Consider the following 26,329-nt stretch of genomic DNA (forward strand, 5'->3'; position numbering starts at 1 on the left):
AATCTATGATGAAGCACTAGTCTGATCTTAAGTACTCTGTCACTTACTCTAACGACCTCGATTACCTTATCCACCCATTTCTCCGCTAGAAGTATTCCTACGCCCCCGACCCCGTCAGTGTTCCCTGCCCAGAAAATCTTGTACCTGTGTTCTTTGCCTGTGAGGAACCTCGCAGAACCTCCTCTCCATCTTACTTCCTGGATGCAGCACATATCTACGCGTCTCCGTTCAAGCATCTCAACAATTTCACCAGATCTACATTTCAGCGTGCCGACGTTGAGAGTGCCAATCCTAACAGTATGGGTGTTGGGGGTGTGGGCCTGTAGCCTGGGAAGGGGAAAAGCAGTGTCGTGTACCTGAAAAGAAAATATGTCTTTTGAGATCATTTGTCACTGTCAGTTGTCATTGAGTAATCTACAAAAGGATATCATAGAAGCAGCTCTTTCGTTCTGTTAATTCTGCCTGCAGGACATATGAGGAATTGAATGTCACTGTTGAGTTATCTATAGCTAGTCTCATCTTATTTGTTCTATCACACACTTTGACTCTCTCAATTATTTTGTCCATTTCTCAACTAACAGTATTCTTATCCCATCCCTGCTGCCTCTATTACTCGCTCAGAAGAATTCATATTGTCTCTTATCTGTGAGGAGTTTTGTTGAGGCTCCTTTCTATCTTACCTCTTGCACACTTTCACTCATCTCTAGTCCAGCATTTCCACAATTTCACCAGGCCTACTTTTCATCATATCTACATTTATGGTTGGTATCCTAAAGTTTGGGAGCCTATGGGAAGAGGAAGGGGGGCATGTCTTTGGTGACATGCTATTGGCATAGTAGCGCATAAAAGGTACCCAGCACACTGTAAACTGGTTAACATTAAGTAGGGCATCCAACCATAGAAATCATGCCAAAACAAACAATTGGAGCCTGGACAGCTCTCTGGCTGGTCAGTTCCTGTCAAACTGTCTAATCCATGGAAAACAGACATTAAATGGTAATGATTTGCATACTGTCAAATCTACATCCTTGGCCACTTTGGTAGTCTTTCATCCCTTGACATCCATATCACATCTCTTTATTATTTATCTATGCTACATCCATGCTACAGTCATGCAAGTCTCTATTGGTTAAGCCTTTATCATTTATGCTTCTAGCTCTCATACCTTATTGCTCATCTCTCAATTACTCCCTTCTCTTAACCATTGCACTAGTTTTTTTTTTGTTGAACTACACTGCCTTTCTTTCACTTAATTTCATAAATAATGAAGAATTTGGTAAAATAACTTTGTCATTATTAAAGCTGGTGTTTGGAACATCAAAATATGGAATTTTGATGGAAAGTTTAAATTTAGATCACTTTGAAACAAGAAGTTTGTATCATAGAACCAGAGATGCTCTCAGCTGGGTTGGTATCAACAAAGTTAATGCTATTGTACTATGCTGTTAATATGACAAAGAATAACAGTGAATTTCTTCTCTTCTACTGGGTTCAATTCCTTTGACAAAAAAATTCTCCAAGGCAGTGCCCCAGCATGGTCGCAGTCTAATGACTGAAACAAAAGATATATATATGATATATATTGTATTATAGTTATGGCTGGTGCTAGTTTCGCGTAACTGGCACCTGTGCCAGTGACACATAAAAAGCACCCTTCAAACCTTGGGCTTCACGAAGGCAGTGACAAGTGAGCAAGACCTTTGGCAATGTACTGTGCTTGAGAAGACTTGTGAAGTGAAGTGAGATCACAAGTCGTGGCCAATGCCAGTGTTTTGTAACTGGCACATAAAAAACACCCCCTACACTCTTGGAGTGGTTGGTGTTAGGAAGGGCATCCAGCTGTAGAAACTATGCCAAAATCAGATTAGAATTTGGTGCAGCTTATAGTTTTCAGTCAAACCATCCAAACCATGCCATCATGGAAAACGGACATTAAATGATGACTATGATATTGTAGCTTAAGCACATGTGTTAATGTGTGTTTTCTCACGGCTGGGTGTGTCCTCTCTAGCACTACATATTATCAGTCATTATGGTCCTTTGAAATCTCTGTGAGAGGTAGCATCTTCTGGTCAACCTTAACCACTTCCGATTCTTCCTTAGTCTCGTTTTTGAACAAGCACTCAAAACTTGTGTATGCAGCAGTCTCCTCTTACACACTATCTGGTCAGGGCCAGATTAAGACCTTGGAGGCCCTAAGCACTTAAAAGATTTTGATGCCCCATACATATGTAATTCAAAATATAAACAATAATAAACCATAAAATAAAATTTTATATTTCAAAATGAAACAAAACTAGCAGTAAGATGGAAAATAATGTTTACTTTTGTATACTATTTGAGAAGTTTTCTGTTTCTTTTAATTGCAAAGTCTTGGATCAGATCCTCAAAATTACTCTTACATAACACATCTGCTTCTTTATTTAGTAGAAGTAAGGCATCCTGAATATTATTTTTGCAAGTTTAAAGTAGTTTCTTTTGTGCCATAAAACACACCTGGAAATTTCTCTCTAATTCTACCACAGATTCAGCTGTGAGAACTATATCATCAGGACTAAGCTTCTATTGACTCTTACCTTCATACTAAATTGACTACTGAACCCATCAATGACTCACATTTTACTTATTACACCTTTATACTTTTTTTTTTTTTTTTTTTCATAGTCATATGTCAATAACAATTTCTCTGAACCTATAACCAACTACAGATCTTTTAGCTTTTGTGTATTCTCTATATTGTCTTCTGTCTCTGAATCTACTTAGCTCTGACTCTGAAATATCTAGCCACTTATCTATGTTGGGTAGTCCAAGAAAGACTTTGGTCTTTACAAAGGTCTGTCAGTCTCATATCATTGTGAAAATGAAATCTGTGCACCATATTGGTAGGTGATGAGATGGCTAGCTGGCTTCTTGAAGTGTATATTGCAAATTGTTAGTTCAGTTGCATCACCACACTCCCAGAGCCTTACACTCTCTTAATTTATCATGCCAAGGCCATGAACACATGAATATCATTGATGCCTTTGTCATTTTGACCAACATGCCTGTTAAAATCACCAACTCTGATAATGAAGTTGTTGCTAATCGTTGTTAAGGTAATCTGCAGAAGGGCCTCATGGTATTGGTTCTGTTTGTCTGCCAATTCTGATTATAGGGTATACTTGAAAATGAATGCTTCTGTAGGTATACTTATCCAGCTTTGCATCCCAACTACCTCAATTAATTTAGCTATTCATTGCTTAGTTAACAGTATGCATGCCCCACTTCTATCACCACTTTTACTCACCTAGAAGAATTTGTATTACTGTTTCTTGCTCCTGAGGAGTTTGGTTGAGGATCTTTTCAATTTTGCACATATCACAATCATCCTCTTGTCTCTGCTTCAATATCTCCACAGTCTCCTCATACTTTGCTTTCATTCTGCTTACATTGATGGTAGCATATCTGATATGTATGCATATATAGATAAGATATGCAGGTGTAGTTGTGTGGTTAAAAAAGTTCAATTCACAATCATGTGGTTTCAGGTTGAGTCTTCTGCTATAGTTCAGGGATTTGTGAACATATTTGGTAGGTGTGTGTGCATTGGTTCGCTGTGAAAGTCAAGTAATGTTGTCGCTTCTCTCAACAAATCATTCACTCACTTCATACTTTCAAAGGTATGTAAAATAAAAGATGCCTTATTTGAAAAACAGGTAAAGGTTGGTGATGAGTAGGGCATTCAGCTGTAATACAGTCCCTCAATGATATATTCATCTTACCTATTCTAGCATGGAGAAATAGATATAAAACAAACCAGTTTGTGAAGACACATGGCATAGTGTTTAGGGTACTGGGCCCTATCTTAAGTTCATGGGTTTGATTCCAGGACTATGCAACACATTGTGTCCTTGAGCAAGGCACTTCATTTCCTGTTATTCTAGTCTACTCAGCTATAAACATGTACCAACCTACTGCTGGTGTACCAAGTGTTTTCATGTCGTAATTGCATAAATATTTTCATTTAATTGGGATTTTTTACATTTACTATGTTACATTTATGAGACCGTACTGTATTTGTATTTAGTATACCAAACACTACCTTGAGGTATTTTCCCTCACTCATATTGTTATCAAGGTATATAGACATTTCTGTATAGCAAAGGAATTTCACTGTGTAAAAATATTCTGTCTGCAATCACTCTGCATCACACACTAAGCACTAGTGAGAGTTCAAGGAAGGCAGTATTGCTTTCTGCCAAAGTTTGGAGCCAAATGTTTGAAGCTTGTTTGCTAACCATATGGTTCCGGTTTCAGTCTCACTGTGTGGCACCTTGAGCAAGTGACTTCTACTATAGACTCGGGCTGACCAAAACCTTGTGAGTGGATTTGGTAGGCAGAAACTGAAAGGGCGGCGAGTTTGGCAGAAACGTTAGCACGCCGGGCGAAATGCTTATCGGTATTTCGTCTGCCGTTACTTTCTGAGTTCAAATTCCACCGAGGTCGACTTTGCCTTTCATCCTTTCGGGGTCGATTAAATAAGTACCAGTTACGCACTGGGGGTCGATATAATCGACTTAATCCGTTTGTCCCCTCTGTGTGTAGCCCCTTGTGGGCAGTCAAGAAATAAGAAACTGAAAGTAGCCTGTTATATTTATGTGCATATATCTTTGTGTCTCCCCATCAATGCTTGATAACTGGTGTTGGTGTGTTTACATCTCCGTAAACTAGCGGTTCAGCAGAAGAGACTGATAGAATAAGTGTTAGACTTAAAAAATAAGACTTGGGGTTGATTTGTTCAACTAAAACTCCTCAAAGTAGTGCTCCAGCATAACTCCACTCAAATGACTGAAACAAGTAAAAGAATAAATCCTGCACACACACTCACGCATACAGGGTCTAGTTTTGTCCAGTCTGGTCTGGTCTGGTCTAGTCTGGTCCACTAAGAGACCAGCGTTAAGAACAAGTAGTCCAGCCTATGCACATCAAGAGATTTCCTGGATCTCAACACCGTTACCAAAGTTCTCAGTGTCTTGTTACTGAGCTTGCAGCACATTATTGACAGTTTGGAGAAATGTATAATTATTCTACCATTGGTTCGATTCCCAGACCGGGCATTGTGAGTGTTTATTGAGCGAAAACACCTAAATCTTCACAAGGCTCCGGCAGGGGATGGTGGCGAACCCTGCTGTACTCTTTCACCACCACTTTCTCTCACTCTTACTTCCTGTTTCTGTTTTGCCTGTAATTCAAAGGGTCAGCCTTGTCACACTGTGTCATGTTGAATATCCCTGAGAACTACATTAAGGGTACACATGTCTGTGGAGTGCTCAGCCACTTGCATGTTAATTTCATGAGCAGGCTGTTCCGTTGATCGGATCAACTGGAACCTTCGACGTCGTAAGCGACGGAGTGCCAACAACAACAACTACCATTGATATATCTGTCTTGCTAGAGATTCTGGTTTTTAACTCGGTAACATTTAAACCAGTGATATCAAGCCTAAATATTCTACCTGTTTTATGTTCAAACTTACCAGAGCTGGTCTCTCACACCTACCCTATAATGTCATTATAAAAATAAGCAATCACATCACTGAAATCTTGAAGCTACAAGATGATGCATGATTAATTCAGCTTTGCATTTGACAGAATAATCTGAATGCTAAAGGATTAAACTGGCTATATCCAGCCCAAATATTCCCTCTAGTTTATGTTCAAACTGGCCAGATCTGCCCCCACCTATCTTAGAATGTCATTCTAAAAGTAAACAATCACATTATCAAAATCTCAAAGCAATGAGATAATGGTAGGATTAATTCAAAACAATGTGAGCAAATAAGCATTACATTTGACAAAGTAATCTGAATGCTAAAGGGTTAATTTGGAAATGTAGAAAACTTGATTTGTCTTTATATTTCTGTTAAATAATACTTGGATTTTTTTATTTATTTTTTTTGTAAATTGTGCAACTATTTGGAAACAAATGACAGAAAAAATTTTGTTATTCAATATAGAAATAAGATTATCAACTCCTTACAATATACCTCTTATTTTAATGTCTCCTTCTTCTGTTATCCATTTTTTTTTTAAATCTATACAGTGAAAGGAATAGACAAATCATTAATGAAAATACAGGGTGGTCCAAAAGTCACACACCAAAAAATTTGACATTTTATTTATATTACATTATTATTATCCATTTTGTTCAATATGTACAAGTATGTGTGTATTCATCATTTGTTTATTTTATTCAATTTTAAAAATATCGAATGATGTCTTTGACTATTCTGAAGCGTGCTGAAATTATTTTGTGCATGACTTTTGGCCCACACTGTATGTATTATATATCCTTAGGAAATAGACAATCTGTTGATAAAAGGTGTAATTTGTTTGATATATTTCATGTCCCCTCTAAAAATTTAACGTTGTTTTCAGAAAAAACTATATTGCAATATATTTACATTATTTACTTTATTTAAATGTTTTAGGACAAAGCAAGATGTCCTCCAAGACCTCCATAGAGCATAATTATGGCCAACAATCATGTCGACCACTTCATATTCAACGTCTTGAAAAGGCCCTCGGTTTGGAGTCTTTCCTGGCCTATGTAACTAAAGTTCTTGATACCCCAATAAATGATGATAGGTAAGGTTTTATTTCTGCTTTATGTTTCTACTTTCACAGCTTCGTTCTTCTGATATTTCATTTCTTTTTCTTATTTCTCTTTTATATATATATATATATGTAAGGAATTCATGTTTATTGCCACTTAAATATGGCTATTCTGTAGGAGCCAACGTTACTGCTATTTTTAACCCCAGGATGATGCCTCCTCCAACTGGTTATTTGATGCAATCTACATCTGAGTTATACATATATATGTGTGTGTGTGTATGTATATATATATATATAGGTATTACCTCAAAGTTTAGAGGTAATACATGATAAGTGTAAGCACCTGTATACGCCAGATAGTGGCAGAGGTGAAAAAATATATCAAACATAAATTGAAAACAACACAAAGGATATCGTGGTACACGTATTTCAAGCTTTATAAACAATCTGTCAATCTGTCATTACATCAGTATATGTATATTGTTGATATAAAAGATGGTTTAAAGCTATCTTCAGCCGCAAACATTGCTAGTCCAAAGATTACATCACAAAAGAAAAAGAAAAAGTACACTTAGTATTACCCATTATAATAGGTTTATCACATCCCTTTAAAAGGTATATCTGCATAAAGGTTCGTTGGATTTCAAAATTTGCCCATACTGTACCACAATTCATCAAAGACTATGCCTTAGTAAGTTTGTCAACCCCTCTGGCCATCTCTACACCTGAAATTACATATTCATTTTGCACCTGTTATTTTTTTGTTCAAACATTCACATACATACTGTAATATCAATTACCGCTGCTCATATGAGAGGGTGTCCTCTCCTGAATAAAGTATATTTCTTTATACATTCGCCTTCTAATCTAATGTTTTTTCATCACTCATTCAATGAACCTTGCTACCAGTCACTACAATATAACCTCATTGAATTAACTCGCAACCTTAAAAACCAGTGAAATTGCATTTCACTGTAAAATACCTGTATTTAAAACCTTCCGACACATACACACACACTATAAAATACCTGTATTTGAAACCTTCCTACATACACTATAAAATATGCTTTGTAAAGTGGTAATTATAACTTTTAAAACTCTTCTTGTTACATTACTGTAGTTAATTGAGGATGGACTTGCAAACTTAATATTGGCAAGGCAAAAGACTATGAACATCAATGTAACATAAGACAGAAGATAACTAAATATAAGCAAGAATGTCATGGGGAAGGAAGTCTCAAGACTTTAAGAAATTCAGATGGCATTTTTTTCTTTGTTATAAATAATAATTTATTTCTTTACATTTTTTAAACGAACTCTGAACAAAGTGTGTACAAAAGATTTTGTTTCTGTTGTGAATGTTATTTAATTTAAAGCATTTGCTGAAGGTGGTATGTAGCAAGACATAAATTAATTTGACATCACTTACTATATATTTTAATGAAAGTAGGCTATAGGCTGTAGAATGAATATAGACCAACTCCATTAAAAGGTTGTGCAGTGTTGAATATGAACACTGTTAAAGTAGCATAACAGAATTACAAGGACGCTAGAAATGTTAAAGAAGAATTATCTTCAAGTAGGTTACAAAGACTAGAATAACAATTCTGTAGATATCTTGAGATTGCCGCTAAGGCTTTCTACTTTGCCAAGTTTCCAAATTTTCTATAATAACCAGAATAACATTTTTAGCAGTTATTTGAAAATTTTGAGGGCTGTCAAATCTTCAAATTGGTTATAAAAACCAGGATAATATTTCAGCAAATAAGTAGTGAAAATAGTTAAGGCTGTTTAAACTGCCACTCAATGTTGGAGAGAAAAATCAAAGCAGTGGTACTTCATAGCAAATGCTGTAATGTAACAGGAATGGTATTAAAAGTTATAATTACCACTTTAGAAAGCATATTTTATAGTATATCTCAGGTGTAGAGATATCCAGAGGAATTTGACAAACTTACTAAGGCATGAGTTGCATGATGTGTGGTGTACAAAGTAAATGTCAGCATGTTGTTACATGTGCTAATAATCACTGGACAGCTTGACAAAGTCATATTAACACAGTGACATCTCAACAGCCACTCTCTCAGATGCTTAAAAAGACCGCATTTTACTATTGGGCGGAAGTTGCTCCATGTGTCCTTCCGCTGATAGCAGTAAATGGGTGAAATGGGTACAGCACAACTGTGCTATGCTGCCACAACAAAATAGAGCTAACATGTCTCACTACAGCTTCATTTATTTTCAGATCCATCATTTCAAAAAAGAATTATTTCATGTTCTTTCAAAGTTTATTAGTTTTTATGACAACAATAGCATACAATTCTAGCTGGTAAGAATATAATTTCTAAAATGAATAGCAAAATTTGAAGGATTGCTTTGGTCCAAAGGTAGAATAACTGTCATGTTTATAGTTGTGGGTTAGTGTCACACAGATAGCCTTCTACTTTATCTGTCCAATATTGTCATAGCAGATCGGATCTTCCACAAACAGAAATCAGTCGTTGGGCATATCTGTTTCATTGCCTCCATGATACTTTGGAAAAAAAAATTTCCGGTCAAAATAAAAATAGAGAATCCAAGTGTTGAGCATCAGGAGGTAAATTGTATTGTGGACCAGTTTTTTCTGTGAAATCTGTAATTATAGATAATTTTGTAAGTTTTTGAATGCTGTAATTTTCTTCACTTACATTATCAAAATCTTCCGCAGCCAACGGAAATTCATTAATATCATGTTAAGGCCAGTCTCTCTGATGAAGAGGATTGGCTTACAGTTGTCCTATGCTGGTGCTACATTAAAAGCACTCAGCACACACTGTAAAGTGGTTGGTGTTAGGAAGGGCATCCAGCTGTAGAAACCAAGCCAAATTAGACTGGAGCCTTGTCCAATCCATACCAGCATGAAAAATGGACGTTAAAGGATGATAATAATGATGATTAATCACAAGACATATATGTTTCTGTATATATGCACCAATATAAACACAAAGTGTAGGGCTGAATTTTTCACTATGTTTTTTTTTTATGTCTGTGTGGTGTGTGTGTTCACCAACCACTATTTGAAAACTGATGTTTTTTTTTATGACCCTGTCATTTAGTGGTTCAGCAAAAGAGACCTATAGAATAAGCACCAGACTTAAATAAATAGTACTGGGGTTGGTTTGTTCGACGAAACACTTCAAGGCAGTACCCCTGCATGGCTGCAATCTTGTACCTGAAACAAATAATAAATAAAAGAAATATCAACACCAAAGCTAATGCCGCCACCACCACTATTACCAACCCATCAGTTCTTGAACCCTTTAGCATTCAGATTACACTGTCAAGTATAATGTTTATATAATTAATATTGTTTTGAATTAAACAGCATTATTTTGGTGCTTTGAGATTTCGATGATGTAATTGTTTTTTAGAATCTCATTGTAGAGTAGGTGTGAAAGGCCAGATCTAGCTGGTTTGAACATAAAACATAAAAATATTTGGGCTGGATATAACCAGTTTAAATGCTAAAGGGTTGATGACCAACAGCAGCAATAGTGTAAACAAGATAAGTAACTCCATCTAAAATAAATATGAAAGGATGTGTCACTTCAGTGTATTTTAAATGTTGAATGAAATGTTTTCAATCTTAGGTCAGTGAAGATTGACCCAAGACTAAACAGCAACAATAAAATTAGCAAAAGCAATATGACCACCTCAGACAATACCACCCACCAACTTTTGAATAACTGACTGGCATCGACAATAATAGTATCAGCATGATAGTTATGACTGTAGCTATATGTGTTGTGTGTGTGTGTGTGGGCAGAGTCTTGAGTTTTTATGGCTCCAATGAAAAGTACAAGATACGAAATGCCCATGAACCTATTAACCCTTCAACCAACTGTAATCATACAGTACTTCCTCCCACCAAACTCCATTAGCCTTTCATCTTCTCTTTTCCATTCTCACATTCATAGAAATACGATAACAATCATTTCTCTCTCAAAAAAAAAAAAAAAATACCAGTTCTTTCCTGGCACTATTTTTGAAAATACATATTTGTGGGCAATTGTTGATCAACACTTGTTGGGTTTACCTACAACACAAAACATCAAGAAAGGAGCCATACACTGGAACTGAAGGCAGTTGTGTGAAAAGGCAAAAGAGATGTTTAACTTGGTGTCTTAAAAAGATTCAATGTATGCAAATCAACTACATTTCCAAAATGTAAAGGGATATTAATCTTAATGTCTTAAAGAGGTTTGATGCAAGAGAAAAAAGTCAGCCACATTGGCAAACCATTGAAGCTTGCAACATCTACAGTGGGTACAATATGTGGCAATAGAGATAAACATTTAAGTCATAAGTCAAGTGCTCAAGAAGCTACTCTGATAACTGCTAGGACCTTATCTCTTCATTGATATAATATGATGCATCATCTTCTTAACGTCATCAACATCATCTCTCTACATACACAGCAACCAGCAACTTACACAGGTACTAACACAACAATGTACGTGAATTACTTCCCCGTGGTTAACAGCAAATATACATCTTGCGAGAACTCCTGTACCAAGTGACCCAGGCAGCAGCATCACAGCCACAACTTCACGTATGACATCTACCTCAACCAGCTCTGCATCACAGCCATTACTTCACTTATGACATGTACCTCAACTGGCTCTGCATCACAGCCACAACTTCACATACAACGTACCTCAACTAACTTTACATTATTGCCACAACTTCTTCATACAGTATTTCAACTATCGTGTACAATTGACTACGAACTGGTATTTCTCATTCTTGTGTCTATGAACATTCTTCTAACTTCTCATTATAGACTCTTTCAATGCTCTATACTTGACGCACACACAGTCACACATGTTAACATATCAATATTCTGTATACATGACGCACACACAGTCACACATGTTAGCATATCAATAAAATCTCTTAAACATTCTATCCAGTTATGTCTTTCTTTTCCCTCTGGCTCATATACGCATTTATTCCTTTTATATTTATTGTATCAACTGTGTGATGTACTAAGGAGCCATTCTCGTCACCTCGCTTTGCACGGTCGTTACAAATGTATGGATCAAGAATCAGATTCAAAATAATGTGCTGAGAAGCACAATGGTATACACACAGTACATGATTTGTATTTTCTGCCCCATAGAATAATATATGGCCTCTTGTATTTGCACAAGGTTACTGTTTTTATGAGAATCTTCCACTAATATTATATTATCTTGTTTCAGTCATTAGACTGCAGCTATGCTGGGGCATAGCCTTGAAGATTTTTTAGTTGAATGGATCAACCCCCAGTGCTTAGTTTTTGTTAACCTTGGTGCTTATTCTATTGGTCTCTATGACAAGCTGTTAAGTTACAGGGACGTAAACCACCAACACCAGTTGTATAGTGGTTGTGGGACAAGCTCAGGCACAAAGACATACACACAATGATATATATATATATATAAGTACACACACACATGATAGGCTTCTTACAGTTTCCTTCTACCAAATTTACTCACAAGTCTTTGGTCAGCCTGAGGCTGTAGAAGACGACATTTGCTCAAGGTGCCTTGCTGTGAGACTGAACCTAGAACCATGTGGTTGGGAAGCAAGTTTCTTATCACATAGCCATGCCTGCGGTTTTTTTTTTAAGGCCTGGATATATTCTGGTTCTGGTGAGTTTTACAATACTTGCCTTCAAGACGAGCATTGTAAATGGTTTTAGCAACAATATTATCTCATAAATAGCTAATGCCTTGCAGACGTTTTTGGATTGCTGCTGGTGATAGATATCTACCACTTGAACACACTCATTCATTTTCTATCACAGCATGCAGGTTTAAAGGCATCATTATTTCTTATTGTTCAAGTACTTAGTAACTGTCTCTTGTTCCTAGTTAGCAAAGGTATAGTCTTCTTGATGAGATATGATGTCTCTACCACAGGTTTAGGAGAGGTTACTTTTCCTGTCAATTCATCATTTGAAGAACTTGGCCTTTGTATCAGGAGTGTTGCAGAAAGGCTGTAAGAGTGTTGATCTGAGATAAATGAAGCTTTAAAATGAGAATAGAGAATGATGTTAAAGTAGATGAAGAAACTCTGAAATTTTGACAAGTAGTAGAGAAGTAAAGAAACATTAGCTTTAGGTTATGATTCAACCAACTAGTTCTACATCATGTGTGTGTACATACATATGTATTAGCACATTTTCATGCACAGATAGACATATCACACACATAGGAGTATGTGTGTGTATAGCTCTCTCTCTCTCACTCACACACACACACACACATGCAGTTCTCTGGCTCTTCATATCCTGAGATTTCAGCATGGGTGGCAACTCTGTTCGGATCAGAATGTTTTCCCTTGGAGCTGCGTCATGTTTGTAAAATTCTTGAGATTATTTTTCCCTTCTCATTTTGCATTGGCCCTAGTTGTTATCAAGTGGTTGTTCTGCCTCACTGGGAGCAAAGATAAAATCAATAAATCAAAGGTCAATCTTGTTAAGAATTTAATATACCTTTATTCATATAATGTATGGGCAGTGGAGTGAACATCTGTGCATTTGTGTCTCATACTGCTAATTAAGTTACCTAAGTATGAAAAGTTATTAGTTATATCTAAGGAAACTTATGAAGATCATAAAAAATTTATTTCATGGTCCTCTAATTGCTAACCATTGTACATTATATCTCATGAAGTCTTCCTTTTCTGCCAGCTTGCCTATGACGTCATTACACTTCTTGTGCACCCATAGTTTACATTAGGTGCACTGTATGGAATTTCTATTTACTCCTTTTCTCCATACCACTTCTCAGAAGGCAAGAGAGTCTTGTCTTCTTTCTGCTAAGACTTCAATGTTTGCTATGTTTACTTTGAGCTTCTATATTTGGAATTTTCCTTCCAAAAACCAAGCTTTGATGAACACTACCTGCACACTAAATTCCTCACTGAACTTATTGCCAACTCTCACTTTGCTGATGGCAATTGTGCGCATGACCTGCACAAATCTAAACTGCATCTCATCTAAGTGGATTCTCATTTTCTTTGCATCGCCCATCATTTTGATACCCCTGTATTTGCTTTGTTCTATAGCATCTCTTGCATTTGTAGCAGATGGTAATAATACTATTATACTATCAGGTATGACACTTTGTTGTATTATCTGACTAATTATGCAGGTAACTAGCTTGAGCTCTATATTACCAGATATTTTCAGCATCTCATTGAGTACCCTTGATGGTCTTGTAACTTTCTTTGTCTTCATATTCAGTCATATATATCTGAAGTTCAAGAGCTGGTCCTACTGCTGGATTTACTTGGATAGTCTTTATCTCCCACACTTTCTCTACATTCTTTACATTTCTAAGCCACTTTTATCCTCAGTGAAGATACTCTGATCATCTCTTGCAAAACCTCAGCAATCCTTTCTGTTTAGCCTCTCTCTGTGTATCTGGCATCTAGCTTCTTTTGTAGTTACCTTACAGTGTTCATATCTCCCTGTTTTCCTCCATTCCTTCTAAGCATGTCTCTTTACCTCCATAGCTCTATCTTCTCTACTATTCCACAACTATGTCACTTTTCTGTCTGGTACCTTGCCTCAGCTACAGGTTTCATCTATGGCTCACAGCAGGTTGCCACATAGAAGCTCTGTTATCTTCTGTATCATTGTTTTCTATTTCCTCCTCCTTGTCATATGCTTTACTGAGAACCTCTCTAAACCTATGTTTAGTCACAGAATCTGTTCCTACAATTGCCCTCTCCAGATTGACTTTGATTTTGAAAAGTCATAACAGACTATCCTTTTACATTGTATAATAGCATTTTCTAACCACTATGCAACTAATTGCCCTTTCATGTTTCAATTACGGATATACCAAAGCCTATATATTACTTAATGCTTTAGGACCTGACTGTGTACAATAAATCATCCAACTCAGTGTTGGCTTTCAGCTATATTATATAATCAGTGTCTATACAGTATTTAATTCCCTATATGTTAAGTAATTATCTATATTCTTCCTATGCATTAATCTGGGCCTAATCCTTTATTAAAACAAAATTGTATTGATTGGTATTCATAAAGTATTTTTTTGTATTTTAAAGACCTTGATAACTTTTTTGTTAAACCAATATGACAGGTATATAGAAAAAGCAGTTCTTATATACATGGTAATAGTTATAATCCATAACTGCAGTTTACTAATTTTATTAAATACAATGTCTTGTTAGTAAAGATATTTAAAATTACATATTAGCTATTATTCAAACCTTATGTGATTAATAAATAGTTAACTTAAGATGGTAAATAGATATTCTTTTTCTCATTTAACAATCTAAATAATACAGGTTCACATCTCTCAGAAAATATTGTTAAATTGTGCTCCCTTGGAAAACTAGAAACAGCATTGGTTGTAAATTCAACTTGATTTAATAATGCCTCTCTTAATTTCACAGTGATGATGATTTTCTTGATCGGTTAGATGGCTTTAAGTCATCCCAAAATGGCAGTGATGGTAATAATCTGGTTAATGGAATCACTATAACAAAAGCAGGTAAGTAGTGTTTATTCTTAACACATTTTGGAAACTATTGGAACATAGGGCTTATGTTGTTTACTGTTTTTAAGCAGCAAAGTTTGTCATATATTTATGTGTGTACAGTTTAGGATACTTACAAACTTCATTTCTCCTGCATCTCTTTGGTCAGAGGCTTCCTGTTTGATTGCACCATTATGGTGTGTTCTGATGGAGCTCTCTCTCTCTCTCTCTCTCTCTCTCTCTCATTATCAACTCATGTGTCTCAAGGTTTGGTTGTGTCTCCCACATTCATCCTCTTATGTATCTAAATCAGCAACTTACTTACCATCACCTTCTACAGTGTTTACTGTTATGCAGATTATGCCACCCTTCAATTCTCCTTAACCTTCCACACTTAAGTGACATCCATCTGCAACCTAGGCTACCTTGCCAAACCTTCACTGACTCCACAAGCAACAATCTCAAAAATATCCTCCAATGGGTTTGAGCAATCTTGTCTCTTTCACTAACACAAAGACCCAATCATTAAACATCAAAGTAAACTGTAGTGTACCTCTCCCCTCTATAAGAAAACAAAAAAAAATATGAATGTGTGAAGAAACCTTAAGACTGCTACAAAAGTCTGACCTCATCATCACTCGTGGTCTATCTTGGTGAGCACACATCCTCAACATAACAAAGACTGACCACCTTCAGAAGAAAGAACATTGTTGCTACATATGTGGAGGCATACTTGGTTCGCATCCAAAGGAAGGCTGCTTGACTGATTGTCATGAAGTCACATATAATACACTCTAACGCTCTGGCCCACAAACACGTTATCTTCATACTCTGCCTTTTCTATTGCTATTACCGTTGGTTGTCTCAGGTATTTTTAATTCAGTTGTTTCCTCTCTTATTCATGTTATGTCTACATTTCCCTTCCCAAACCCACTCCAACCACTATTTCCAGTCCTCTTTCCTACAATGTCAGTCCATTGGAAATACCTCTCTGCTTATGATTTCCCTGCAATTGTCCAGTTGATGTTCAAAAGGAATGTTACCCTCTTCAATCTTAAAGGCCATGTCCTCCAGGTGAAACTATTAAAAATATTTTACAAGTTTGTTGAAAAATCTTTTTATGGAGTTGTTTTTAAGGCAATGAACTAGCACAAGCATATTTGTTATGGCATTTTTTAGGTTCTGAGTTTAAATCTTGCCATGGTTGTCTGAGTTTATAACAAATAACTCCTTAATTAAAGGAATTTTCTAGTGTTCTGCCATACTTGGTATATTCACCAGTATTCCTAGATTATCGTATGTGCACATACATCACACACAAATGTTAAGTCATAGTAGATATTTGATAATTATGCTTCTCTCATTGTAAGCAAGTCATTTTAGTTGATCACGAGATGTTTTCAGTTCTGCTGTCCTCATACTGTTTACAAATTTTAATGACTAGGTTGGTTTCTTTTTTGTGTCAGTGTGACTTGTAGTTAGGTCATCTACTGCATTCATTCATGTAGTCACACCATTAAAAGCTGCCTCATCGCATTTTCAGCAGGCTTATGTAATTTGTGAGTATTTTATTTTTACTGAAAGAACAACTGGAGATAAATATCAAAACACTTTACAAAGGTGAAAGAAATATATTTACCAATTATTTCAGCAGTGTAATATATTTCTGTGTATTAAATGTTTGGTTATTGTAGTAATTTAAAATTTATATATATTTAACCTTTTAATATTGTTGTAACCTTTGTTGTTCTCTGTCTCCCACAGAAAGAAAAACTGACAAAATGGGGCTGTATAACTTCAGCAAAGTGAAGAAGAGCCGTAAATGGCTGAAGGTGAGTAATCTAATTGCATTTTAAAACTAATAAACTAGAAACATTTTACTTTAGAAAAGCAGCTAACCTATACTATCTTGAAAAACGTGCAAAAGCAGTCAGTTATATAATTAGCTTTCAAAACTCTGATAATTCATGTCTGTTTTGATATTGATTAGCTGAAATATAACTTAAGTGATCATCAGTAACTGCCCTTCATTAATCTTACATTTATTTTCCCATACCTACTTAATTACCTCCGCCAAGGAAGGAGGTTATGTTTTCATCAGCATTGGTTTGTCCATCTGTGTGCAAAATAACTCAAAAAGTTGTAAACGGTATTTGATGAAACTTGCAGGAAAAGTTGGTAATGACACAAGGAACAGATGATGAAATTTTGGTAGTAATCCAGAAGCTTTTATGGATTCTTGTCTTTGTAGCAGCTATGATACCTTCCTGTACTAATTGAACCACTATACAAGTGACCAACCGTAGCCCTACTTTGCCAGATATTTTCAATGTCTCGGTGATTATTTCTGATAGACCACCTGCTTTCCTTGCTTTCGTGAGAATCACACTTTTAAGAATAGGTCCCTCCATTGGATCCACTTAGAGTAGTCCCTTTTACACAATCTCTACATTCAACAGTCTCTCATAACATTTCCAAGTCTTTCTTGTCATCATTGAGGTTTTGTTTACTGCTATCATTCTGAATACAGTTTTTCTCCAGTGTTATCCTAATTCACTGACATGCTGCTTTGCAATGCAGAACACCTCACAACTTTGGTCCTATTGTTGTAATACCTTGGAAAACCTCCATCTAACTCTACTAACTGTATGTCTTTTTTTCTTTTTTCCTTCCTTAGAACATTTTACTAAGTGACAGTTCTTCTGATGAAGATACAGATTCTGGTTCAATAACAGATGAAGATTTTCAAATGATGCTTAAATTACATAAATATCAAAAGAAACATCAGCAACTGTTTTATCGAGATCCAGATGTAAGTTTGATTTTCGCTTTTTCTGTTATATTAAGGAAAATTCATTCATTACTTAACTATTGTCAAGATATAATCACAAGAGATTTGAATAGCAAAGACTTTATTCAACAACATTCAATTTAGGTAAGGGAAGCAAAAACAGTAAACTATGGGATTGTAAAATCAGCAGACATTAACCACAAACTCTAGTCTGCACTTAGATTTTATATTTCTATAATTCTACAAAATAATAAATAAGTTACAAATGAAGTCCTTCAGGTAATTTGATAGTTCTCTTTGAACAACCAAATTCATCAATAAGAGTAATAGCAGGGCTCTGTGGAATTATCTCACTATTTCTTAAATATTGTCTCACAATTTCTTTTAGTTTAGCTGACTTCCGTTGGAGATGCATTGCAAGACTTTGATCTTAGCCAGATGTCATTCTAGTTACCCTTCGGTTTCTTTTCTGTGTGCACTGCAACTCTTTATGGTTATTTTATTGTTATTGGGAAAATTGAAATTGAACTATCAGTCACAAGCTCAAACTTTATCATATGTCTTGTATTGTCCCCTTAGGCCAGCTTTACTCTCTGCCTAAAATGGCAAATATTGATGCCACAAGATTTCAAATTGAAGTGGGGAGGAATATAGTAAATTAATTCAACTTCAGTCCTTGAGTGGCACTTTATTTTATCGACCCTAAAAGGATGAAAGACGAAGTTGACTTGGATGAGATTCAAGCATAAAGGCATGTAGCTAAATTTTGTAATGCTTCCACCAGTCACCACTCCAACACTGTTATGATTCTACCAATTCACCACTCTCCAACTGGTAAATATGGAAATTATTTTGCTACGTCTTTTTATGTTATTGTTACTTCTTTCAGTTACACCAGTACCGTTACTATAGTACAGGTCTCATGTCAAGCTATGACCGCTATTATGACCATCAGAAATTAATCCTGGGACCCAAGAAAAGAATCTCCAGAGAACAGAAAAAAATAGAAAAGAAAATGAAAGGTAAATTTGTTTTGAAAAAGTGAATTTTATTAACCCTTTCGTTACTAACCCGGCCGTAGCCGGCCGAGAGTACCCATTGTTATTTAAATGTATATTTGAACCCAAATCTCGTTAGTACATTCGTTAAAACACCTGATTTCACTTTGCAAACAGTTGAGTTATTGTCTCCGACATTGTTTGGTGTGATATTTGAATTCAGTGAATTTTGGAAGATTTTTTTCCACATTTTTTGCGGCGTTAAATGATTACTGCGGAAACAAACCGTTACACAGAATGTAAACAAACCGGAGAAAAAAGATAGCTTGTGGTTTCCTGCAACTGTAGATGAAATACGGGCATTTTTTGCCATAAATATTATTATGGGTATTAGACAGTTACCCAGAATAACAAATTACTGGAGCGATCAGGAACCTTTTGGTGATGAATATATTTCCAGTATTATGAACGAGTACGATTCATGAAGCTGAACCAATATTTACATGTGAGAGACACTAGCAGTACCCCAGAGACAAAAATTATGCAATAGAATTGATTAAGAACCCTTTCTTTAATTATGTTCCAAATATCACATTAATATGTTGATAAATAAAAAAGTTACAGGTGTTTAATGAGACTAGTCTAAATTCATGATTATTTTAGAATTAATTGAAACTCATGAGGGGTGTATTTTGGTCAGGAATATAGTAACGAAAGGGTTAATGATAGAGAATTTAGAAATATGGCTTTGACTATAAAGATAAGTTATTGAGAAATGTCCTAATACTTCTTGGATTAAATAGACTGACATAGAATTTCTCTTGCAATCTTGTATTGATATGGTAATTGGTGCTATAGACATATATCACTTATTAAACTGTTAGAATTAATATTTTAACTTTTAAAAATTATCTCAGTAGAATTAGCAGCTCTAATTCAGGTGGTAGCTTTACAATACTATGTTTTAGTGAAAGCATTTTTCTGATTCAGAATTTCAAACAAACTCGACCGTGGTTGTTGGATACAACTACTAGCCGTCTTATTAATGCTGTATTTACATTTATATAGAATTTGTTCTTTACCTCATAAAGTTAAAAACATTTCTATAGCTGTTGTATTTTTGCACATAGTTAATATGACAAATAAACATCAACAAACTATACAGTTGAACTACAATCTATTCAAAGCATGCCATGTTTAATTCTCAGTTGCCAATATTTTTTTTAAATCCTCTTATAACATATAAAACTTCTTTAGTTACAAAGTATTACTGATGTGAGTTAAAACAAATTTTTCAGTCAGTTTGTTGTGGCAACTGATGATTAGCTCTTAAACATTCAGATTAGTTTGTCAAATGTAATGCTTAATACATTTACATTGTTTTGAATTAATCATGCATTATCTTATAACTTTAAGATTTTGATGTGATTGTTTATTTTTACAATGACGTTGTAGAGTAAGTTTGAGAAGTCAGATATGGCTGGGCTAACTGATTAAAGGTAATATGCTCCAGCATTATGTTTTGTCACCATTTACTTTTTAATCTTTGATAAATTATTTATTATTGTCTTTATCATTTATAAGGAAACTTAAATATCTTCTGATGTATTTTTATTTTCTCAGCAAAGTTAAGAAAGTTAAAAAGAGCATTAGAAAACGGTGATAGTGAAGTAAGTAAAAAAAATCTTTGTTAAAAAAATGTAGTAAAATTGCATGTAAAAGTAATAATTGCAAAAGATAGTAAGATTTTACTTGAAAACATTTGGTGATTATAGATTTAAATAGTAAATTGTTTGACTTTTTGTATTTAGATATATCTAATTAGCTTGGATCATGAATTTTATTGACGTATTCCTTTTACTAAACATAACAAAAAATCAATTAGATAATATCGATGTTTTAAAAATCATTTATTATGTAACTGGGTCATACAATTTTTTCTAGACTAGCATCTGGCAAGCACACACACACACACACACAGATAGATATAGGTGTTTGACATTGTTTTACCTATATTATCATCATCGTTATTATTTTACACCTGCTTTCCATGCTGGCATGGGTTGGTTGTGTCATTTCAGCTCTTCTAGATTGATTGGTTGGCGGGTGGGGTGGAGGTGTGTTCTTGTCATTCATAAGTTAAGTTTTTAACTAGGCTCTTACAACTGGATAGCCTTGTTAATACCGAGCACTTTTTAAAGTATACTGGGTGCATTTTCTTGTGGCTTCAGCTGAGTGATAAAAGCAGGGTTGACAGTAGAAGTAGTCACTGACAGATGAGAAGTGGGGCAAATTATAAGTATGTATATGCATACATGTTCATACACATACCTGAATATATAAACCTATATATATATATATTATATCCACCTCCCACAATACTACCTCTCCACTCAATTCAGAAGTCTTTTCTTCTAAGTTACTTTGTAACTACTAATAGTTGGCATTAGGAAGAGCATTCAGTCTTAGAAACCATGGAACTCAACACAGTTTTAGAAATCATTGGAACTCAACACAGTCCTCTGGCTCATCAGTTCCTGTTGAGTAGTCCAACCCATGCCAGCCTGAAAATGAGCATTAAATGATGATAATATATATCATGTTTCAATAGTAACTACAGGCCATTATAAGTTTCTTTGACTAAAAGATCAAAACTTAATTACTTATCACATCTTTGCATGACTAATGTATAACAAAGAGAAAAATTGATTTTATCGATGATACTCTCACTTTTTCTTTTTTATAACATTTTTTTATTGTATAAATAATATTTGTTAGAGTTAAGATGGTTTTAATACATTATGGAGTTAGTATCCAATTTAGAAAAGACACATTTAGCTATTTATTACTTATTGTCTTGCAATTTCTCTTAATTGTTTGCTTGAAATTATTCAAAATTCATTTTTCAGAATGGTTCCTTTGATGCATCTCTGTCAGAAGCATATCCTCATCCAAAGCAGTTACACGGAAAAAGCAAGCAAAACAAGAAACTAACACCAGAGCAAGCTGATACAAAACGTCGGAAAATATGGTTGTCTATAGCTAAAAAAGAAATACCCAAGGTTTGATTTCTGCTTTTGTCTGTTTAAAAAACATTCCAACACATCCCTGATGTTCACATAGGTTGGCTGACATTGAAAAATGATTAAGCTGTATTAAATTATACTATTTTTCTAGAAGTGTGTTGTTAGGCATATAGAATGGTAGCCTGGTAAGAGAGAGGTGGAGCAAATTGTGAATAGTGGAGATGGCAATGATAAGAAAGTGATACATCTCATTATAATAGTGATGGTAGATGAGTTCGTATTTCTTCATGTTCCCTCGTCATAAATGAAGGCTTGATTGACAGTGTTGTTTGCATGCAGCCACCTGTGAAAGCATATCTGGGCTTTTTGACCTCATCATCACTGTTGTTATTGATCTAACTTTTCAATTATCCATGCTTACCTGGGTCAGACAGAATTTGTTGTGGCAAGTTTCTTTGGCCACATACCCTTCCTGTTGCCAACACTCACTTGTTTCCAAGCAAGGTAACAAACAATGAGATATTGGAAATGAATAACACTGCTTGTATAACAGTCATCACTCTCATTTATAGCTATCATGCTTTATAAAGACAAGGAAGCATAAACAAATACACACACACACATGTCGCTAAGTTAAATAATATTCTATGTATCCGTATATCACTTTGTTGATTTTGTACTTTTTCTCTTACTCTCCTCTCAATTTCTTTTTTCCGTCCTCCATCTATTATGTTCACTCATTTATATCCCAATCAAAATAGCTTATGTTGCTGACAATGCACAGATTGAGCAATACAATTGGAAGGTGTTGAAATTGTGATGATATCTGGTTGACAATTGATGGAAGGTTGAATGTGTCCACATCCATTGCTTTTGTTTTGTTTTGTTTTGTTTTTCTGGTTTTCCTATAAATTTCTTTGTTGTCTATCTCAGTCACCTTTTTCGTTGTTGTGTGTGTGTATAGAAACACAAATATTTAAAAGGGGGTAAGACATATAAGCTGGGTACAGGAGGAACACAGATACACAGTGCTTTGGGAAAATATAAAAAGTAAAAGATGTAATTCATTGACCTGGAAACTGTTCAGAGACATGCAACCAAGTGAATATCCTCCATCAGGCATCTACAATACTCTGAATGCCTTGCTTCCCTGGGCATAGATACATTGAAGCTCCAATGTCTGGCAACTGGCTTGGTAAACACCCACAAAATTATTAACCATCATGCCAATAACCACCTTGAGCACCTTTTTGAGCCCCATGTGTCTAACAAACGTGGGCATGCCTACAAAGTCAGAAAACAGCACAGCTACCATGACTTTCGGAAACATTTTTTGAAGCATGGAACAGACTATCTGCATAAGTTGTTAGTTGCCAAGACATTGCATCCTTTAAAACCTCCATGCTTCCTGAAATTTGCCAACACTACACCTGATATCCCCACCTCCACATACATGCACACATGTATATCATGACTCATACACTGTTTACTTTCCTGACTTTTGTATATAATTCTGTGTACTGTACATGCACCTGAGCATTATACACAATAATTTCATTATCATTATTATTTTTATTATAATTTACAAACTGGTATTGAGCTGAGACAGTTAATCAATGATGGTGAAAGATCAAAGGAATTATTTTGACATTAACAACCCCCAATATAAAGTAATATATTAAATGATGATGGGAGTGTATGTTACTGACATTGTTCAGGTAAAGAAAAAAAGTGGGATTCAGATTCAAATGTAAAGTTTCTCATAGTTGGTATAAACGAATATTTGTAGCCAGTAATCAGTAATCATACTAATAATGGTAATTATTATAATGAAAAAATAAATACAAGTAAAAAAAAAAAAATATCTGTAGAATAAGTTTTGTTTGCTAGTGTGTGTGTGCGTATACTGTATATATAAGTTGTCAGTTTTATGAAAACATGATGATTTTGTGGAAATATATCAGGATGTTATGCAAATTGCAATAAAATACAGATGTTCTTGAAAACCAATTGGCATGTTTTCTTTTAACTTTTCCTTCTTTATCTTTAGGCCCAGAAACAAAAAGCTTCAGCTCGAAAGGAAATGTTATCAACTCTAAAGAAAGTAAGTGACCGTTTGGTACTCCCTGAAAGCTTACTAGATCCAGACATTTCTTTTTCTCAATAATAGTTTAAATGTTTTCTTTTATTAGTGATATTTTAGAGGTGTAACATTTTATTAAAGAAACCTTTTCACAATTTTTTTTTTTTTTAAGTTTAGAATTTTGAGATGGGTTCTCACATGAGACATCCTTGTTCAGACACAGCCCTACTCTCATTTTGTTTTGAATGGATTGTAACCTGAGAATGAAGTTGAAAAAGTTTAGGGACTTTTCTCTTCTGCTAGTATCAAGGGGATTTTCATTCTAACTGAAAGCCATATTTTATGGGGCTTGTGTAACAGGAAGTCTAGGAAAAAGTGGCGAAGGTTGGTTTCACAAGGCTGAACATTATGAGATGACAAAAGACTGCAACAAATGGTGAAATTCTGTGTTAGTAAACTTGCCCAACCTGTGTAGGCATGGCAAAACAACCATAGAAATATTGATAATTATGATATTCCATCACTTTCAGAAGTTTCCAATTTTCTTTTTCCTCTAATACAATGGTTCTCACCTAGGGTCCACATTGCCATTGAGGATCCACTTAAGATTTTGCTGTTAAAATGTATGTGCAATAAATCAGTTATATATCTACAATACACAAAATATGTTAACAATTTTTTCATGCAATTCCTAATATTTAATTATAAAAATATTATGTGACTTTCTAAATATGGAATGTTTATTAAAGTGCAGTAGAGTAAAATAGGAATCAAAGGCGAAAAATAGTTGATAAACACTACTCAGATTTTGACCTTTTTGTTATTATACTTATAGTTTATGTTACTGATATTTTTTTTTCTCCTTTTCTGGTAAAGATATTTCTGAGAGTATCTTCTTTGTTCTTTCATTTTAATTTTTAACATTTTCTTGTCTTCTTCCAGATCTCTCAGCAGTGCATGAAGGATTGTCGACGAGCTGCTTTACAGTCACAAAAGGTAATGAAGGAAACACCACAGAGGGCAAAGCGATTAACTAGAGAAATGCAGATCTATTGGAAACGGTTTGAGAAGGTTGAAAAAGAACATCGCAAAAGAGCTGAGAAGGAAGCCCAAGAACAACGAAAGATGGATTTGGAATTACGTGAGGTATCTAAACAATGTTTGTCTTAATTGTTATTTTTATTGCTGAGACTGGAGGAAGGAACAATATCAATAGTTTCCATATGCCCTCTGAGACTCATAACAGAAGATTGATGCTATTAATGTTCAGCTTAAACTGCTACAAGTCAAAGGTTACAGGAAAGACATGAGCAAAAAGAATGTCCAGCAGGGCTATGTTTTCAGAAGGGACTAGTTGCAGTGGTTAATGTTATTCCTGGTGGGGAGGGGTCCTCACATTTACCATGATGAGAGAAGAGATGAGTAAGTCATGAATGCATGAATGAAAGTGGCACATGTAAGTGTCTTTCTAAATCTCTTGATACATCAATAACTTGGCACCAACAGAGGGGCATCAAAAATATTGTTTATTCACCAATGAGGGCAGTAGCTCAGTATAACTTTCCATGTAATTTGTAAACAAACTGATGTGTCTGACTAGGTGAAGTACAGGTTTTAGGAGTTGGAGTTGGTTATACAGAACCTAACTTAAGAAGAATGACAAAGGCATAATACAATATCTAACTGGAACATGAACACTAGTTTTTGTTTCTCGTCACAGCAGTTAGCATCATAAATGTAATGAAATAGATATAATGAGGTTCATTATATTCTCCTTTCAACAACTCTTTACACTTTGATACAATTTAATTCAAAGCTATGATTCCCCCCACCCTTCTTTCTCTGTCATTCTAGTCTCTGGTAGACTCACATAAAATTGAGTTTGTAAAATATGATTACTTATATTTTATGTTTATGCATTTTTTAATGTCAATTTTGTAGGCTCGTCGACAACAACGCAAGTTGAACTTTTTGATCACTCAGACAGAACTCTATGCACACTTCATGGCCAGAAAAATGACTGGTGAGACTGAGGCAGCAAAAGAGAAAATATTGCGAAAATTAGATGAGCCAAATTATCAGAAGCCATTAAAAGTAGAGGGTGGCTTACTTGTTGATGTGGAAGAAGATGACTATGGTAAGTACAAATGTTCAATACTTTTCTGCTTATTACTTATAAAAATCATTTGCAACTATTTTATGATCATTGAAACATTCTTTCATAAAGACTTTTTATCTCATATTATGATCTCAAACAGCAGAAAATATTGTTTCAAATATTTATAAGAATTGTGT

The 26,329-nt window shown here is 34.9% G+C and overlaps 1 protein-coding gene across 2 annotated transcripts in view; it reads left to right on the forward strand.

The window, feature by feature from the left end:
* The window catches only part of LOC106873568 (chromatin-remodeling ATPase INO80), a 78,177-nt gene that overhangs the window by 7,962 nt on the left and 43,886 nt on the right, over positions 1-26,329 (forward strand). For both annotated transcript variants that reach the window (XM_052968870.1, XM_014921000.2), the window contains exons 2-11: positions 6,470-6,626; positions 15,054-15,151; positions 16,901-16,968; positions 17,814-17,948; positions 18,817-18,949; positions 20,549-20,595; positions 21,835-21,987; positions 24,002-24,055; positions 24,977-25,180; positions 25,976-26,171. In XM_052968870.1, the coding sequence (XP_052824830.1) occupies positions 6,481-6,626; positions 15,054-15,151; positions 16,901-16,968; positions 17,814-17,948; positions 18,817-18,949; positions 20,549-20,595; positions 21,835-21,987; positions 24,002-24,055; positions 24,977-25,180; positions 25,976-26,171 (1,234 nt within the window). In that variant the 5' untranslated portion in view covers positions 6,470-6,480. The remainder of the gene's footprint in view (positions 1-6,469; positions 6,627-15,053; positions 15,152-16,900; positions 16,969-17,813; positions 17,949-18,816; positions 18,950-20,548; positions 20,596-21,834; positions 21,988-24,001; positions 24,056-24,976; positions 25,181-25,975; positions 26,172-26,329) is intronic.

The sequence above is a fragment of the Octopus bimaculoides genome, chromosome 6 (genome assembly GCF_001194135.2).
Source record: "Octopus bimaculoides isolate UCB-OBI-ISO-001 chromosome 6, ASM119413v2, whole genome shotgun sequence".
NCBI lineage: Eukaryota > Metazoa > Mollusca > Cephalopoda > Octopoda > Octopodidae > Octopus > Octopus bimaculoides.